This window comes from Anabas testudineus, chromosome 21, assembly GCF_900324465.2.
Source record: "Anabas testudineus chromosome 21, fAnaTes1.2, whole genome shotgun sequence".
Lineage (NCBI taxonomy): Eukaryota > Metazoa > Chordata > Actinopteri > Anabantiformes > Anabantidae > Anabas > Anabas testudineus.
Window position 1 is genome coordinate 5,368,638 of NC_046629.1, and position 18,570 is coordinate 5,387,207.

The 18,570-nt window shown below is 39.1% G+C and overlaps 1 protein-coding gene across 2 annotated transcripts in view; it reads left to right on the plus strand.

Moving 5' to 3' along the window:
• Nucleotides 1-200: 200 nt before the first annotated feature.
• man1a2 (mannosidase, alpha, class 1A, member 2) overlaps nt 201-18,570 on the plus strand; it is a 95,887-nt gene continuing 77,517 nt past the window's right edge. The window contains exons 1-2 of one of the 2 annotated variants that reach the window (XM_026376461.1): nt 201-600; nt 1,863-2,375. In XM_026376461.1, coding sequence (XP_026232246.1) covers nt 2,062-2,375 — 314 coding nt within the window. In that variant the 5' untranslated portion in view covers nt 201-600; nt 1,863-2,061. The remainder of the gene's footprint in view (nt 601-1,862; nt 2,376-18,570) is intronic. The other variant, XM_026376462.1, reaches the window with a different exon arrangement.

An 18,570-nucleotide genomic window follows, 5' to 3' on the forward strand; every position in this document is an offset into this window, starting at 1 on the left:
ACAATGCATAGTGCCTCTAACTAATATATTTAAAGCATTTCCATCCTCCTGACCCCCACACTGGGTTTCTTTACACACCATCACACCGTGCACAGCCTATGTTACACGTCTTGCTGTAAATTATACATTTAATTGTGAGACGGTCCCTAAACTGTGCACACTCAGTCTGATGCTGGATCCCCGATCAGCAGCAGCAGCAGCAGCAGCAGCAGCAGCAGCGGCTCAGTCCGTCGCTGCAGTCCGACAGAGCGGACGCTCGTCATCAGCCTCTCAGCCTCCGCGGACCGTTAGGTTTCAGGCTACGTCGCTGCGAACGGTTCGCCCGGAGCGGGTCACCCCGGTGTAACACCCGGTGGACATGAGGACACACGCCGCGGAGACGACTCCCACGAGGCGCACCGGGAATCCCGACTGGCGGAGATTTGCACCGAGCAAATGAGAAAGGTGGTGATGCAGCACAGCGGCGTCCTAACACAACAGACCGCCTCTGTCGGTTGATCGGCAGCTAGCTAGCGTTAGCACCCGACCCAGCTAGCTAGCCCCTCAGGAGGCTAAGTCCGTTTCCACCAAGCTGAGCTCCAGTTTCAACAACACCGACGCGTATGTCAGAATCATCGCTTCCGCTTTTAATCTTGAGCGCTGTGTTTTTATTTTATCTGCGCTTGTTCTTTATTTTATTTTTTTCTGCTAGCCAACCTTAGCTTGACAAGTTAGCCGCTTGTTAGCTAGCATTTGCATCGGCTAATCACCTCACACAGGCTGGCACGGACAAATAATTAACTTGCTGTCCTGTGTTCACACATACAGACAGAAAACTAATGGAGATTACTGGTAGGTAAACATGTCTCATTAGCTGGCGTGAGTCTGGGGACATCATTACGTTAGCTTAGTGTTATGTTACTGTACAAACGGGCTGCTCTGCTTGGTTTACACTCATCCCTCACATTAGCACTTGCTTGGCAGACTCAAACATTTGCATCCTGTCTTCTTTCCACATATTCAGTCACGGGTGGAGTGAAGCATGTGCCTGTCTGAAAACGCAGTCATATGAGTATTTGCCTTGAGGTCCACATGTAAAACTGCACAGGATGAAACGTGCATGCAGTGTATTTAGCTTGCATGTCCTGTCCCTCTTGGGAAGGGGTGCCACACGACTGTCAATTGTCATTCCGGTCGAATCCGATGGAAACTAATGGTAGAGGGATGTAGGCTGGTTTTGCTGCTCACTTTTATCACGATATACTGTATGTCTGTCTTAAGGCTGTGAGGTACTGCAGTGCAATAAACCAGCAAAACAACAGGCTGGCTTCATTCTGCAAAGTTAGTCCTGAGACAAATGCCAGTATACGCAGCTGGTTTGGTGATGGTCTCACAGATATTACACAGCCTCTTAATACTTTAAGCCCCCACAAAATATGCTTGTCATTTTTCTCATGGTCAAAGGATTAAGTGGTGTGTGTATGTGTGTGAGTGAGAGAGATTCTGAGGTATTTACTTTTAAGGTGATGTTAAATTCACCATAGCATGCTAGAGGTTTGTTTATTACCCCAATATTTCAGCTGTCACTTGATATATAACATACTGGTTTCTTGAGTTGTTGCCACGTGTCTGGTTGTAATTCAGTACTGTTGGCTCAATAAAAGCCTGTCGGAGAGGGCGTGGTGAAATGATACTAGTGGTTACATGAAGCATGTCTTCAAAGTGGAGAAATTACAGCTTAAGTAAAGACTTTAAATTGTATTATCTCTTCTGTCCTGACAGAATACGGTGTGTCCATGTGGAAGTAGGCTGGTTAAATAAGTTTCTTTGACTTACCTTGACAACTTTGTTTCCATTGCTAACTGTATTGTCCCTGATTTCAGAAACGGCATGACCATTTTCCTGCTGATCAGTCACTTCGTTACTGAGGGACCACGGCTCTTTTTGGTTTCTGGACTTACCAGTGCAGGGATGAGATAATAAAGTCAACCAGCCAGTGCATGCTGCTACAACAACACCTGTGGCACTTGTAAACCTACCCAACCCTGCCCCTAAAGCTAAATCCAATTCGACAGTGAAAACATGACAACGCCGGCTCTCCTGCCGCTGTCGGGCCGCAGGATACCCACTTTATCACCTGGCACCTCCTCGTTTCCGCACCACAGGGCTACTTTAAGGCTCTCTGAGAAGTTCATCCTCCTCCTCATTCTCAGTGCCTTCATCACCTTATGCTTTGGGGCCTTTTTCTTCCTCCCGGACAATTCCAAGCACAAGCGTTTTGACCTGGGCTTAGAGGATGTGCTCATCCCTCATATTGACTCACCCAAAGAGGGGAAGCATCCTTCAGGACAGGTGATCATACATGGACAGGGAGTTCATGATGAGCACAGACACAGGTAAGGACCTAAAGTGTTTTTGAGTGTGTTCTTAAACAGTATGGGTATGAAAGGGTTTAGATTTTTGTTATTTGAGCACATTGCATCACACAGATATTTCCTCCAGACCATGAATGCAGTTGTTGTGACTCTTATCAGTTCTTCAGCAGTTACACAGGGGTGTGGCAGAATTTGTATTGTGGCAGAATTTGTATAGTGACACGTATTCTCTACTCACACCCTTTGTCCTCCTCATCCCTTTGTCCAGCTGGAGTTATTGTAAATACTCTCACACCTTATATTTCCATTTGTGTTTAAATTTTTGTACAGCAGAAATGTTTATCGCTTTGGCCCCAGTGTTGTTAGTTTCCCACGGGAAGATGTGGTTGAACTTGAGCTAGAACTCACTGACTGTTTGAAAAAGCTTTAGTAACTGCCTGAACAGGATTGGAAATTATTGCTCACCATGAGCCAAATATTGATAAACCTTGGCTGCAGCTTTTGCACATAACGTTTGGATTGTCCAGCCTCTCTGATATCATTATGCGGCTCTTTTTGTTCCTTCCTAAATCCAAATCATATTTGGCTAGTCCAAGTCTAACGCCCTTCTTGCCCTGCCTACAAATATTATTCTTAACTAATACCAATTGCTTTGAAATAAATTGTTCCATTATGACTTGTCAGTACATTTTGAAATACTTCTAAAAACCATGCTCACCTGAGTGGAATTTAATTGGCTTATGCATGTAAGAGTTGTGTATTATTTTATGGTGACCAAAGTCTTCTAGCTGAAATAGGATGAACAAAATGCCAACCAGTAGGTGGAAAGGATAATTTTCTGGGAAAGATCTCCTCCATGCTGGTGAAGGAGGTCATTAGTTTTACTGAGTGCTGGGCTAGATGGTAAAAGCAATTTCTGCAACGGTTTCACAGTGGGGACCATTAAGTGTTGCCTCCTCGTCCCCTGTAGTGCCTTTTCATTTTTCCATTCTGAAAGCCTTCTAGAGCTTGGGGTGCTGCCTGCTTGAAATAACATAATTATTGTTGTCCAGCATCTCAGAAAGTGCAGACAGCATTGGGCTCAAGTGGATCTGTGTGTCATAGTTTTTATGATTTTACAAAGGTTTTCTCAAAACAAAGTTATGAGGCTTGTTTATAGAAGGTATGAGAAGAGGCTTTGTGATAGAAATTATAAGCATTTTAGTGCAAAATGTGACCAGGTCACATTTTTGGGCCCCTTGTTGTTTCTCCTCTTGATGCTTAATTTATTTTCATAAATCAAAATCACTATCAATGTACATTTTGAGTAAGCTGTCACTGTTCTTGTCTATTGCATTTGTATTTGTTTAAAAGATGTAGGTTTTAGCAGAGGTGTTCCTCAGCGTTCAGTAGGAGATAGCCGTCTGTATTTCTTCCTCTGTGATAAACTGAATCATGATTCATTTTATAGCCACTTTTCATCTTTGCGACCCTAACCCTAACCCATGTATTTGTAACTGCAGATTGCAGTCAAAGCTCAGCTCATTGGAAGTAATGACATGGTTTGCATGAAAGTCAGCCTTTTAAAATGAACAGATGAATATGAATTCATTGAAATAGTATAATGACATACATTAATAAGCATGCTCATTGAGTAAATTTTTCAAGAATGTGAAGAGAATATTAGTTATTGGCCTTGTCAGGGCAGACAGAGTGATGATAAGTTAAGGTTTTGAGAAGCAGGATTGTAGCTTTTATGCAAATTTAAAGCCTAAAAAAAGATTGCTGTGCCCTGAACTTTATGTAAGCATTGAACTTGTGAATGTTACATGTTTTTAGGCTTTTTTCTGCTTGTAGCAGCTTAGGGAAAGGTGTTTCTTTTTTTGCTTTTTGGTATAGCTGCCTCAGCTGTTCTTAAAACCCTAATTGTGTTCTCCAGGCGATCAGGGTCCACATAGCCCCCTTCTTAGAAAATGAGGCATACTAGCTCCTTTTACTACTTACAGTAGACCCTCAAGAACTTAGATCAAGATCCTTAGACTTTGTCCTCTCTGTGGTGCACAGAATTATCCAGTTGTAGGTTTAACTGGTTTTCAGCTGTGGGACTGAAAAACAGACAGTTATGCTTTAGGTGAACAGGGAATAACTCGCTAACCTTTTACCATTTAAGATGCACACCGACCTTAATACAAAACTGTCACGTCCTTGATATATGGTTCAGCATTTAAACAAAAGATCAGGTCACTCACCCAAAATAAAATAGGCTATATCTTCCCACTCACTTGCAGTGCTAGCTACATTTAGTGTAGTTTCAGCTTCTGGTTGTTCTGGTGGTGGAGGATTAAGAAGAATCCAGTACAATGTATGTTTAGGTTATTTGCTTTTTGCGTTTAGTAAAACATTCAGGACAAGACTCAGACCTAAATGCCAGCCATCCTTACTGAAAACAAATTGCTCCTTCTGTTTTACTTCCAGCTTTGCAGGAGTTATAGGAGGAGTACTGCTGAAATGAGTACTGGAAGATGATATTCCATTTAGATATTATTGCTACAAGCTAATCTTATATTGTCTCATTCTGCCCCATTTGTGATGGCAGTTATAAAAATCTTGGCATCAGATCTGAAAACTTTATTAATTACTTTAATTAAACCAAGCTGAAATTATCTGTGTTGCTAGAAACCAAATGGTATACATGGGAAAATGTAAAATAATATTCATATTTAGCAGTTGTGCTTACTCTGAATCAGTGAATGTAAGGAAAATCTCAACTAGTTATTTTAGAAGAGCTGTGTCACCATTTAAGGTATTAAACTGGTGTGGCATCCAAGATAATTGTTTGCAGTTCTTTGTTATATGTATTAAATGCGTAAAAAGGAATACCTGGCTGCTTATGAGTATTATCAGGATGGAAAGCCAGGATCGTGTAGTTGGCTTCTTGCAAGGTGAATCGAAATGAAACACCTTCGGATGACTGTCTGGAGTGCTAGAAATAACTTGGGTGTTAACCTCAACATACTGTGAGGGCAGTAATGATTCTGCCTGGGTTTTGTTTTGGTCTGACTCAAACAATATACAGTAGGAGTAGCCGGGAGCAGTACTCTTCATCTGAAGGGGGAGTGGGGCAAGTGGACATGTTGACAGAGGCAGTGACATTTCAGCAGCAGAATAGCCCCCAGGTGGGCATAGTGGCAATATGGAAGGCAGAAAAAAATCCTCTTGGTTTATGAACCAATGTGGACCGTCTTTGTCTTGCAGAACAGAACATAATTAATTATGTAGTGTAGTCACCAGGTGATAAATGAACAGGTGAGAGCATGTAAAGTTCAGATAAAGCAGTAATAAAAATGCATTCTGAGTTTGTTTCATCACAGGAACATGTGTGGCCAACCACCTACTCAAATTTGAGTGAAAAATTTTGGTATGTACAAACTCAAAATCATGGTAAAATAAGCAGTGCTGAGTATAGAAAAACAAATCAACATTCTCTTGTAATGTTATTTCAGTGTGCTAGCTGTAATCTCTGTTGTCTGAAAACCTAGACAGTGTTTAGTCCCCTCTTTACTGTCTAAGCTCTCCTGCATCCGTCGACTGACACATGGACTCGCCTCTTCTGCTGCACTGTGACGTGTAGCCAGCAAATGCCAAGGGTTATGGGAAATTATAATTTGTCAAGGCAGCTATAAAAGGAAATGTTGGCTATACAGTGATATTATGTCATTTTTCAAGAACTGCTGTACTTATCTCAACACACAACGTTCGTTACACAACAAATCATTGACAAAAACTGCAGTTTTAGTTATTAACGATGTAGAAATCTCAATGGGTTTTTGAATGGGGTTTTTAGGAGTTCTGGGTTCACTTCAGTTCAGTGGCTCCAGTTCGTCATCAAGCTTTCTGAACACAGACGTGATTAAAAAGCTGTTTATCGGTCTGATGGCACAGTTCAGTACTACACTAGTACTACTACTAGACTTTTGACACTAGTTGACCAATAATAAAAAAGATAAATAAATAAAAAATTAGGTTTCCAATCATTTCAACTTACCCGGTTTTATAGAAACTTTTTATTGCTTTCAGAAATACTCATCTGAATATTCGTTATGGTTTGTATTGATAAGATAAATAATATACTGTAATATTGATAATACTGTGTTAGTGTTATGCAGCATTCTGTTCCCCAAATCAACATTTCGGAACATATTCAAAATAATATGAATGATTCATTTAATTTAATAGGATATTTTATTACTAGTTGCTAGTACTTTAAAAAAACAAAAATCTGTTAAGTAAATATATGTAAATTTTGGACTACTGGTTGGCACATCAAATTATGTTGTGAGAAATTATGATTACCTTTAAAAGACTATGATTGACTGAAAAAGTGATCTGTTAATTAATGGAGATTATCATAGTTTCAGCCCTACATTTGTCATACTGCTTGTGGCATAATTATTAAACAATTATATTCTGGATTTTAGCCAACATGCTCAGTAGGCTCTCCAGGCTTGCAATCTGTTACCAAAATTCACCAATATTTGGGTGTTTATTTTTCTAGGTGCTAACCAGATGTCAGTTAGTGTCATGTAATGAAGATGCATAATTTTGTTTGTTTTTTTTCCCACTAAAGCTCTCAGATAGCATGGTGTTGGAGGTTATGCAGTTTTACTGTTTTGAAAAATGTATCTGCTGTGCAGCTTCATTTGTAGACCAGGGATTTAGGAAAGTACTGAAGTACTAGTGTTAGGATGCAACATCTTAACCACAGACAGAAGAAAATAGCCTCTAAAAGTTTAGAAATGCTCAAGTCAATACTGCAGTATGAGTCTGAATAATTATTTAACCCCATTGTCCAGTAAATATCGGATCATCTACAGTTTCAAATAGATCCAGGAATGACTGAGTGAAGGTGCATCTCTGCTCCTTCCTGTCTATTGTCATATAGTGCCATCCATAAACTAATGAGTCACTGAAAGAGATTCCTATCTGTGAAGACTATTCCAGTACTCCTCTCCCCCAAAAACTTTCACTTACTGCAACCAAAATCTTTACTGTAGAAAAGTGTCACTCTGTAGCTGTACTCCATTTCACTGTGGCAGCTTGTTATGTAGCAGCAAGGGCAGGGAAATCCTCTTATATGGAGTGTAGACACCACACGAGGCGGCTGATATTGTCCCAAAGAGCCCAGATAGATGCTGGCAAGGAAGACTATGTGCAAGCCCAGATTTCATGCTATTAGATGACCAATTTTAGAAAACTGGCTTTGAGTTTGAGTTGACATTTGATACTGGAAAAGTTAATAGATTTTTTATTTTCTTTTTTCAAAATAAAAGCTCATGGCACTTTTACTGTGGTAGGCAGTTTGGCATTACTGTCAGGGAATTTTCGAGTATGTGTAGTACTGTCTAAACAGACAAGTGGCTCTGTTATTGATGACGTTTAGAGCCATGATATGAATGTGCTCCTGCAGTTTTTGTGCATCCCTGCTACTAGCACATAGTAATACAGTAGGCCTTGGTGCTTTTGCACCATCCAAACCTATGCTATCACGATTAATACTTCAATTCCCTGTTGTATTTTAAATATGTAAATGAGTCATGTAATGTTCAAGCACAGCCACAGGTAGAGTAAAATGCACAAGCACAACCTCTGCACACAGCATCCCTCTCATAATGGCGTTTAGGGCTGTGTCTGCAAGTAACCTGGTTTCCCCACTTATTGCCTTGCCAGTTATTGTTAGTGTTGCAAGACCATAGCTTTGCTTTTGTGCTCTGATATGGCTATAAATCAGTATCACAGCCCCCTGGATTATATTTAAGGTCTGAGCCAGAATCAAAGTGCACTTATTTATCATATTTAGTGTGATCTTAGATATCATTTCTGTGTCTTCACGCTTCATTCGCCTGTCAGCTGCAAAGTAATTCTGGGTTGGTGTGACTGTTTGTGCCTGGTGTGTGTCTTTCTGTGTGTGTACAAAGCTCAGTGTTAATAAGGGAGCACCAGCTTGTACATGCAGCTCACCCCATCACACACACAAGTGCACACACTCCACAAGCTGGCTCAACCTGGAAAGAATACCAAGGTGCTGCAGTCATTGCAGAGGGCTCATGAAACTATCCATGTGGTTTGTAGATTCAACAGGGGTATAGCAATTTAATATCGGGTCCATAGTTCAGAGCAAATGGGGGACAGTATGCACCTCAGCTGCATAAAAGGGGCTCTTCACGCCATCAACTCTTTTGAATGGCTTTATGTCTAAAGGCAGGCTAAGGGCAGAATGCATCAAACTTGGTTTTGGATTTCTTTGAAGCTAAAAATGGGCTTTAACATCACTGTAATTTTATTCTATAACCATGATTATGTTTAAAAGACCAACCCTAGTGGTGCATTTGCCACAGTTCCAAATAAAATCTAAAGGCACATGTTGTTTCAACCTCAAAAATAGAATAAAACACTCGAGTGTTGCCTATATTATGTTAAACAGCATGTAAATGCTGCTATGCTTGATACAATTCATTGTCATATTTGCTAGTTTTTTCTGATTGCTTCCGAGTGGCTGGCAGGGCATGTTTACCTATATATTTCAAAGCAGTAGTAGTTTCAAACTTGGGACCACTGTGTTGATTTCCAGTAACTTTTTTGAAAGGACTCTAACATTGCTAACAGATTATGCTTATTCAAGGCAGAGTTAATTCATTTAACTCAGTTGTGTAAATTTACTGACTGGTCCATGATCTGACCTTCTGTACAGACATTCTTTATATTTTAAAAGCCTTAAATCAGATATGTAGCTTCATGTAAATTAAATTACTTATGTAAATTTAATAGGTAGGTTTGCACAAAGATGGGTGCATCTGTCCTCCCAGTTAAAGTTAGTGAAGATAAATGTTATGCGTTGGGTATGATCAATGTTTGAATTAATCTTTGTGCACCGAATGTGAAATTCTAAAACATATCTTTTCTAGTTTTTCCAGTCCTTATTACTGTACCCATTCAAACTCCGAATAGATGTCACCACATGCAGGATAAAATATCAAATATGAATTAATCTCTCAGATCCATGTTCATAGTAATTTCACTAAGACTTATCCTAATTAATTTGCCTGTTGTCAGGAGATCTCATCTAGTGCAGTTGGCATTAGAGCGTAGAGCCTGCAGAATGAGGAGTGGACTTCCATCAAGCATAATCTCCTCATTAACACTGCTGCTTTTTATCAGATCTGCTCTGTGTGCCTCTCATTTCCTGTATTTCTTTCTCTTGTTTTGTCTCCCGTCTTCCTTTTTTATGTGATCCTAATGTTGTGCTCTCTGTAGAACACAGCTGCAGCCTCTCTGATTAGCTAAAGGTGTGTGTGTGTGTCTGTCTGTTTTGTCATGCTTACCTTTCAGAGGATGTGTTTCAGGCTTTCATTCATTGTTATACCTGCTCCTGAATAGTTTCTGGTTTGAGTGATTAGCCTTCATTAAGTGAACAAGAAGAACAAGGCAGTCAGATCACCTGTTGTCATATTACTTAACGGTATACATTTAGCTCTTCATAACTCTAGGGCTGTCCCAAATAACATCTATCAGTTTAAATTCTAATAAATTAATGGTCTTATACAGAGAAAAACTAATTATAATATATAAAACCAGGTAGGTAGCACAGTTAGGAGAACATCACATACATTTCAGTAAACAAATAATTTCTTAACAATAAAATAAACCAAATAAATCATAACCAAATTTCAAGCTCAATAATCCTTAAGATTATCCTATTCTTCATGTTGCAAGCAAAGAAGATTAGTTTGTCTACTGTTTCTGGTGTGGTTGATATTATAGCAGCCATTTAAAAAAAGAATGCACATGGATTGAAGTACGAGTACAGTACAAGGCATTGTACTTTTTTTTCCCCATATCACTCAACCCTAATTAACTTTTAGTTTATTAAATAATCAGAGACTTTTTTTTTTTGATCATTAACACTTTGGATAAAAGCGCCTGTCAAATAACTAAATGTAAAAGCCAAAGATATTCCAGATATCTGATAAAGACAAACATTGGCACATTTGAGATGCTTGAAGCAGAAAAATGTTTGACATTCCTTTGTTTGAAAAATGACACCTGTTAATAAATTAAACAACTAAATTTAAAATTTTAATTTATTGACTAATTGTTTCAGCTCCACTGTCAAGCTAAAATGTACTTTTTGAAGAAAAACCATTGTCATTGCAGAAAGAGACGACCAACACAGACACACATGCCCACAGTCATGTCATGTATTTATGGAGGATAGTGAGTGTTTTTCATTTCGTGTTGTCCCACCATGGTGTGTAATTTAAAAAAGAAAATCCCAAAAAACAGAACTTTCCCAAGAGTATGATTGACAAAGCTTTACTGGAAAAACCAATATGTTTGGGCTGCAGTAGCAGAGATGAGCTGAACGGTTTTGGCAAATGACCAGCCATCCATTATAGGTCCTGTTTGCTTTGAAAATAATTACCAGTGGTACCACAGTTTGATTTTTATCAGACAGGGTTGCCAGAGGATCACAAAATCAGTTGGTGTTTTTTCTCTGTTCAAAGTTGGGATGCTGTGGTTTGTTAGTATGGGAACATCTATAAAATCAATTTCCTGCCATACAATATATATAAACTGCAAAAGACAAGAAAAAAGTGTCCTTTTGAAATCTTGTTTCTCAACACAGTGTTGTATAGGGTATAAAGAATAAAGTAGAGTTTGTCACAAGATCATGATACAAGTTTTGCTCACCATCATATTTCAGTCACACACAACAGGGTATACATTATACATATACTGCAGCTGTCCAAAAACAATTTCCCAAAGGGGATCAATAAAGCGTCATTATTATTATTATTATTATGATTATACTGAATCTTTCAACCTGTGGATTGATATCTTTAATATTAGGAAAATGATAAGTGTACGTAATTGTTCTGAAAGTATAATATATGCATGGAAAACAGAATATTTTTTCAGAAAGTATTTACCTCTTGGCAAATTGTAGGACTAGCCTCTGTTTAAAAATGCAGCAACATCATTTTCATTCCACAACTGTCACTTGTTGTGGTTTGTGAGCACCCACCACGCCTAGTATTTATGTGTCTTATTTATGTTGTGAAACTCTGCTAGATACAGGAGCTGCTGTTCTCTTTGAATTAGCAACAGTGAATTATGACATGTCATGCCATGTCATGCAAATAAAACCAAATGTATTTTTTATTCTCTGCCATTAATCTGGTGTTGCAGTTGTATCAGCAGTAGTGTCTTTCTGCAGCAGTCATCATACAGAAGATATACTTTTGCCAGTGAGAGCTTATGACTTTCAGGCAAAATTGCAGTGGAACAGACAGTAGGGGCTGTAATTTTGGAAAACTCATATGCAATATATTGGTTCTGATTTTATTATAAGGAAAGATATGGAACAGCCAGAAGTGTTTTTTTCCCCCTGATCTATATTGAAGTTGTCTTTCAGCAGTCATATTAATGCTGCAGAATATCAAAACGAGTTATCATCATGTACACCTGCATGCAGACTTTCCCTGTGCAGAGATGAGTACGACAGTATTTTATCACTTTTATTTTTTCTTTGTCATTAATTAGTTCTATTAATTATGGAGCCTACTTGGCATCCATAAAGACTTGACATCTTTTCCCGCAGAGGATTACATTTTGGCCATTTTGAAATGCAGGTTTTCAGGGTTTAACGCCTTTGGAGTTGGTCAAAATAAATCTAAAAACATGAATGAAAAGTCAAACTAAACATAGTTAGATCTTGTGACTTGTATGCGGTGAAAAAACTCTGATAGCAGAATTTCTGTACTTTATAATAAGAACAACAATTTAAAATTTGCTTCTAAAGTAATGACTTTTGACATGTCTTCACTTGACCCAAGAACTTTTATCAAATTACCATTGCAGTGCTTATGACGGTGCACTTTTCTTCACACTTCCCTCACAAGCCCCACTATGTAGCAGGAGCACCATCTATGATAAATGACAGCAGCAGCTATGATGTCATCTCCTTGTTGGCATATTTAGTGTCTGCGATTAAGATGTACAGAATATGAAGTTATGAGAGTTGCTGTATTGTAAGGTATATGGGTTACTTGCATTTTTTTGTTTACTTTATATACTTTAAGTCGATGAAGAATGAATAAAAATAAAACAGACCTGACTGGGACAAATTAAATTGCAGTACTAGACAACAGCATTTTGATCAACTTTATATTATACAAATGTGGATCAATATGACTTGACCATTCAAGACTGAACTGCAGACCCTGGTGCATTACCTCCTCTACCTAAATATTGTAAATTATCTCATGTTTAGTATGGGGGATACACTTTGCATGAGTAGGAAGGTATAAATTCCTAGAACCTCAGTTTTTTATAGGCTGTGTGCAAAATCTGTTGACTGACAAATTAGCAAAGTCTTACACTCAAGGTTAAAGCGGAACTCCCCTTTTTGGTTAAGTTATTAAACCAAGCAAAATACAAAACTTCCAAAAAACGATCAAAATTCAACAATGTGATTATATATTGAGTCATAGATGGTGGGTCTAATCAGTAAGCATGGTCCTCATAACATGCCGTTTGTAGAAAAAAATTCAACAGTGTGACATCAACTTCAGATTCTCTATAATTTGCTCTTTGAAGCTGTTTTGTGATCACTGAAAGAGGCATGTAGCTCCACCTAGAAGCAGATTTTTGCAAGGCATAGCAGAATAGCACAAGACCACTGTAGATGAAGGAAAATGTATGGTTAGCATCTCAATTTTAGTCAAAAGCAGTGACATATCGTTGTAGAACAAAATCAGTTGGTGATTGTGATGTGCTGTAAACCTAGAATCCTGATTACCAAATCTGTAATAACAACTTCAGCTCTCTTAAGATTGAATTGGTGCATCATTTCTGACCACTGATTAACCTACAACCTGTAAGAAAGAAGCAAAGGAAGCAGCCAGTTGTGGATGAAGGGTGGTTGGAACGGAGAACAGAAGATGCATGAAACTGTTGATGTGCTTTGGGCTTTTGTTTTTATTCTTGACATTACAAATTGATTAAAAGAACAAATCAGCAAGCATCATCTTTCTTGCTGGCCCCTTGTGTATGTGTTGGAGAGAAAGTGTATGGATCAGATCAGTAGTGCCCACTGGGAGTTTGCCTCATTCACTCGCTCCCATTTGCCATCTCTCTGGAGTGCAGAAGCGGTGACAAGACCACTTGAAATCCAGACAAAAGAAAAAGGGAGACACTTGTTTGAATTGGTTTGTATTAGTGCCGCACAGTGGGTTTTAGTGACAGATGAACGAGAAGAGATACTGCCCAAAAAGCACACAGGATCCAGGATAAGAAAGTGAAAAGCAGAGAGAGAAATGCAGAAAGAGAGAGGTTCTCAGTCTTCAGGAATGTTGGGACTGTGGGTAACTATAAAGCTTCTCACCAAATCCCATCCCTGCCAAGCACTGGCGCTACAGCCCTGCTCCGCAATGGTTCCCTGTCAGTTAAAGCAATGGGATCAAAGTGAGATTGCTCAATGCCAGATTTAGAATTGGCCCTTGAATCAAACAAACCTTCCCATTTCTAAATTCACCGGCAAATTCATCCTCCACTTTCTTTTCCATTCAGCACAGCCACACAAACTGTATCACAACCTTTTGACTTTGATAATAAATGTGACTTCTACCACAATAGCAGTATACTGGCTGGAGGATTTATGATTTACTTATGTATGGGAAATAGTATCTCTGTTCTTATGGCAGTTCTTGGAAGGCTTTTGTGGTAGTGTTGATCTATAGGGCAACCTGCATGATGGTGGGAATGAAACAGCTGGTTGCCACAATTTTGGCTTGATGTTACCTAATGCAATACTAATGCAAAGAAAAAAGCCTTTTGTTGTTCACAAAATTCCACTTGTGCTTTGTTTTTGACACGACAAAAGTGGGAACTTCTCTAAGGATGTTTTTCTCAAAAGATTTGATGATTGAATCTCTGAATACACTTTTAAAACGCTTATCAAGCTGGGCAGCAGCAGATGTATTTATTTCATGTACAGCCTGTTCTAACCGGCGGCTGTGGATGTGTGTGTTTTGTATGAAGGGATTAGTCAGCCAGTCGTGATGTAGGTCAGAAGGGCTGGATGTCAAAATGGCTACTGTATGAGGGCTGTCAGGGCTCAGGTGTTTATCTAAAACATACCATGTGTATATCTGATTGTTCTTTGATATATACTGTACAAAACCTAACATGTGGGTGAAAGGACAAATAATTAGACGAAGATGGATGAGGCAGTTGAAACATTTCACTACTCATCCAAGTAGCTTTTCATGAAAAGGAGAAATTTCAAATGGAATTGAGAGCAAGGGCTGTTTAGAGGTTGTAGCAAGTGCAGAGGACATTGTTTGGGCAAAAAGAATAGAGAGAATAAGGGAGACTACTATTCTCTACAACTTCAGTGCAGCTACTACACACCCCAACAGTTAAGATAGTGTGAGCACGTACAGCAGTGGAGCTTTCATGTGAACCAAGTGGGTCATAAGAAAAAACAAGACATGGAAGCTGTGTGATAGTTCATGTTGAAGGGAACCATGGACGCTACGGGTCACTAGAAACAATAATTCTCCTCTCTCCACTTACGGTGTCTATGGGCTTGCGGCAGATGGCTTGTCCAGACTGGTTGAAACTTGGGGACCATTCCCATGAGAGCTTTTTGCTTAGAGATGCTTGACAAGAAGGACACACTCTAGGCTCACACTTCAGATGGACTACAGAAACACAGTAAAAGGAAGAAATCGTGACTTGATTTAGCCACATGCATGGGTAACCTTGATTAACCCCACCTTCATACATTTGTACTCACTATGTATTCATTCTATGTGTTTCTGTTTGGTTAGTTTATTTTCTTCTTCTGTGGTTTTGTGTAGTTTCAACCAGTTATTTCTAAATGGTCAGAGGCCATTTGTTAATGTTCAGCTTTTAGTGTCAGATATTTGGTACCATGGTACTGGACACCACTCAGAGTAGTTCATATAGCTGATGACGTATGAGGATGGAACTAAAAACACTCCAACCCTTTCTGACAAGAGAGTGAAGTGCAGTGCAGCCTCTGATGAGCTCTTGGAAATCAGTAGTTGATTTAGTTTTTCAAAGGTCTGTCGAGGGGATGAGCAGCTGTGTGACAATTGAATTATACTGCAGTGCAGTTATCTGTGATACATCATAAATCCTAAAATGTAAAATAGGTTGTCAGTGAACAAAATAATTCATACAGGGGTTTTTGTCTTTCTAGAGAAATTTACAGGTGAGTCGAGTTGAAGACGTAGAAAAACTTCAATGGAACAAGGTGCAGCATGAAAGTAAAAGTGATCTTTTGTGATAGAGTTGTAATGATATAGTCAGCTGTCTTTGAATCTGTTCACAAGTATCTTTTTCATCTGGAAATTCTTCTAAACTTTATGAAGAAAAACCTATTCAGAAATTTAGATTTGCATTTTATTTTAATTAGTATAAAAATAACCAGCCTTGTCCTTTACATCTTTCTTTAGTATAAACATCATTCTAAATCTGCCTGGTTGAACACATTTTTAGTTGTTTCTTTAGACATAAAGGTCATCAGTTTATTTTAATTTAATGCATTTCTGACCTTTTTTGTGGGTGTTTGGTGGGTGCATTTTATGTTGCTTTCATCACTGAGCACAGCGAATAAACGAGGTAGTACTTGGTAAAGATATAGAAAAGGGCATTTGCACATACAGATACAAAGTATTAGGCAATAGCTGGGCTCTGGTGAAGCTGTAGTTACAGTACAGGTGTGTTGTGTTGAACACCTTTGATTCCTTGTGGAATCAAGGTGATCATGATAGACTCTTGCTGAACTGAGTCAGACTATATCTGCATAATGTTGAGCCTTTCTCAACTTTCCCCTGAAGTGTTGCTGGGCTCCTCAGGGGGTACTCGGCTACAAAGCCGACTCTTCGTTGACAATAATGGCAGCTGTTGCTAGTCCAGACTTCTGAATCTGTATGTGCTTTTGCCCTCTAAGCCTTTTGCAGAAGTTCAAAGTTGGATCTCAAGTTGTTAGCTAAGGCATCAGGCTTTTTTTTTTGCTGTCTGTCATAAACAGATGAACAGAGAGCAAAGGCAGGAGCTATGTACTTCTCAAACTGTAATATACAAACAGAAGAGTGGAAAAACTTAAAGCATTTGTAACTCAAACACTAAGCTGTCCCGGCTGTCTGACTGGATAATTTCACACCAATTTTACTCTTTTTTTTTTATTATTAATTCAGGATTTTAGCAGCAATGTGTATGGAACTACTGTACAGTTTGAACATGACCAGAGATGAAGCTGTGACAGCAGTCTCTTAACAAAGTCATTCAGTATGGGTTGAACATAAATTGGCATGGAGTGGGTCTTACTTGCGTCTCCTTGGGAAATGAGTAAACTTGTCTGCTCAGAGTGTGAAATGAGTCACAGTCAGTTAAGATAGCTGCGAGACCAGGAGTTGATGGTGCTGCAGCTGACAGGGTTTTCAATCGTCCCTGCAACCTAGGGATTTGACTCCGTTTGCATAAGTTGCACTTTCTGGTTCTTTCAACTCCAACTACATTGTTGTGCATAAACAACTGATATTTATAATAATAATACATTTCCTATGCATAAACTGTCGTTTGCCAATGTAAAAACTGCTTGCTGTAGGAGTCCAACTGGTTACTTAGATTTGTCTCAAAGGCAGCCTTCATGTTTGTATTTCCCTTTGCAGCTAGAGTAGCACTACATTGAGATTTTTTGCAGACACTAATAGCCCAGCGGTCTTATTCACTCGCATAAATGAGTAAATTAAGTAATTAAGACTTGACTTGGCTGTCTATGACCTCTATGTGTGTGTGTGTGTGTGCACGCCTCGGTTGGTTGCCATGGTTACATGGTACTCTAGTCTGTGTTGCTCTCCCCAGAGGCTTGTATATCCACGGCTTAAAAAAACCTTCTCTTAGTTACCCCACGAGGCAGTAGGACAACTGCTACTTCTCTCCAGTTGCCATGGAAAGAACCTGTCTTTACTGAGGAGCAGATTTCATGACGACACAGAGGATGAAACTCCAGTGACAGGCAGGAAAGCTGATAAAATGAGGAAGTGATTATTGGAAGCCTGACACAACCAATCATAGAGGTGGGATTGTATTGAACTCAGCAAAATGAAGCTGTGGAGTTGTGGGCAACATGAGAAGATGTAAGAAATGTGAAGGTGAAGGCGAGGCTTGGTGTGGCCATAATGTGCGTCACTTTTTGTCAGCGTAGTAGTGTCACTGTAGGTGTGTTCCTAATTTTATGTTTGTATACGCATGGAGCAAAGTAAGTTCCTATTAGGTCTAACCTCTTTATTTGTTCTTGTCAAACACCCCTGCATTTGATATATATACACACACACATGCAGATTCGGGCAGACATTAGACAGTCTAACATCTGCATCACCTAAATATCACATTTAAATGCATGTTGTGCATGTTGCTGAGAGCACACTTATTCATAGAGGCACAGAGATGCACACACACAAATTGCACTAAAACACAAACCTCATCACTGGCCTTGGTGCAGACAACACAAAAGGTCTATATGCGTGTACACACATGCATCACAGAGTGCAAAGACATGTTCCACATGCACTGACATTTTCTTTCTTTTCATAGCGAGGTGGAGGTCTCAAAGCAAGTCACACAGTAGCAGTCCCACATGAGCTGTACAATACGTGTGTCACACATTACCTCAAAGTAACACATCTGAAACATTTTTGCAAATGCACAGGCACAATCATATACACAGCAATTACCATCTTGATGTTGCAAAATATGTTTTCTGTCAATTAAAGTCACACACAGAGTTGCAATCTGAATATTTATGAGTTGTTTCCAGGGCGATGTTGTGTAACTCGGATACTGTTTATTTTGGTCTCTATTGGCCCCCCCCAGTCAGCATCAGGATAGAAGTATAAAATGGATGGGTTGTGATGTGTGAAGGATTAATAGTATAAAACAGCTCTCTTTCCTGGTTGTCTTGCACATTTATGTCATAGTTCTTTATCTAAATGCTTTCTTTCTCTGAGTTTAGACTTTTAAACAAACTGTGATAGACTGGTAAAATAGCCCCGCCGTAGTTTTTATGTTCCTTGACTAGAGGTTCAACAAAATATTGGTACACTTTTAGGTTTTTAAAAATTATTTTAGAGCTGCTTTGATATAC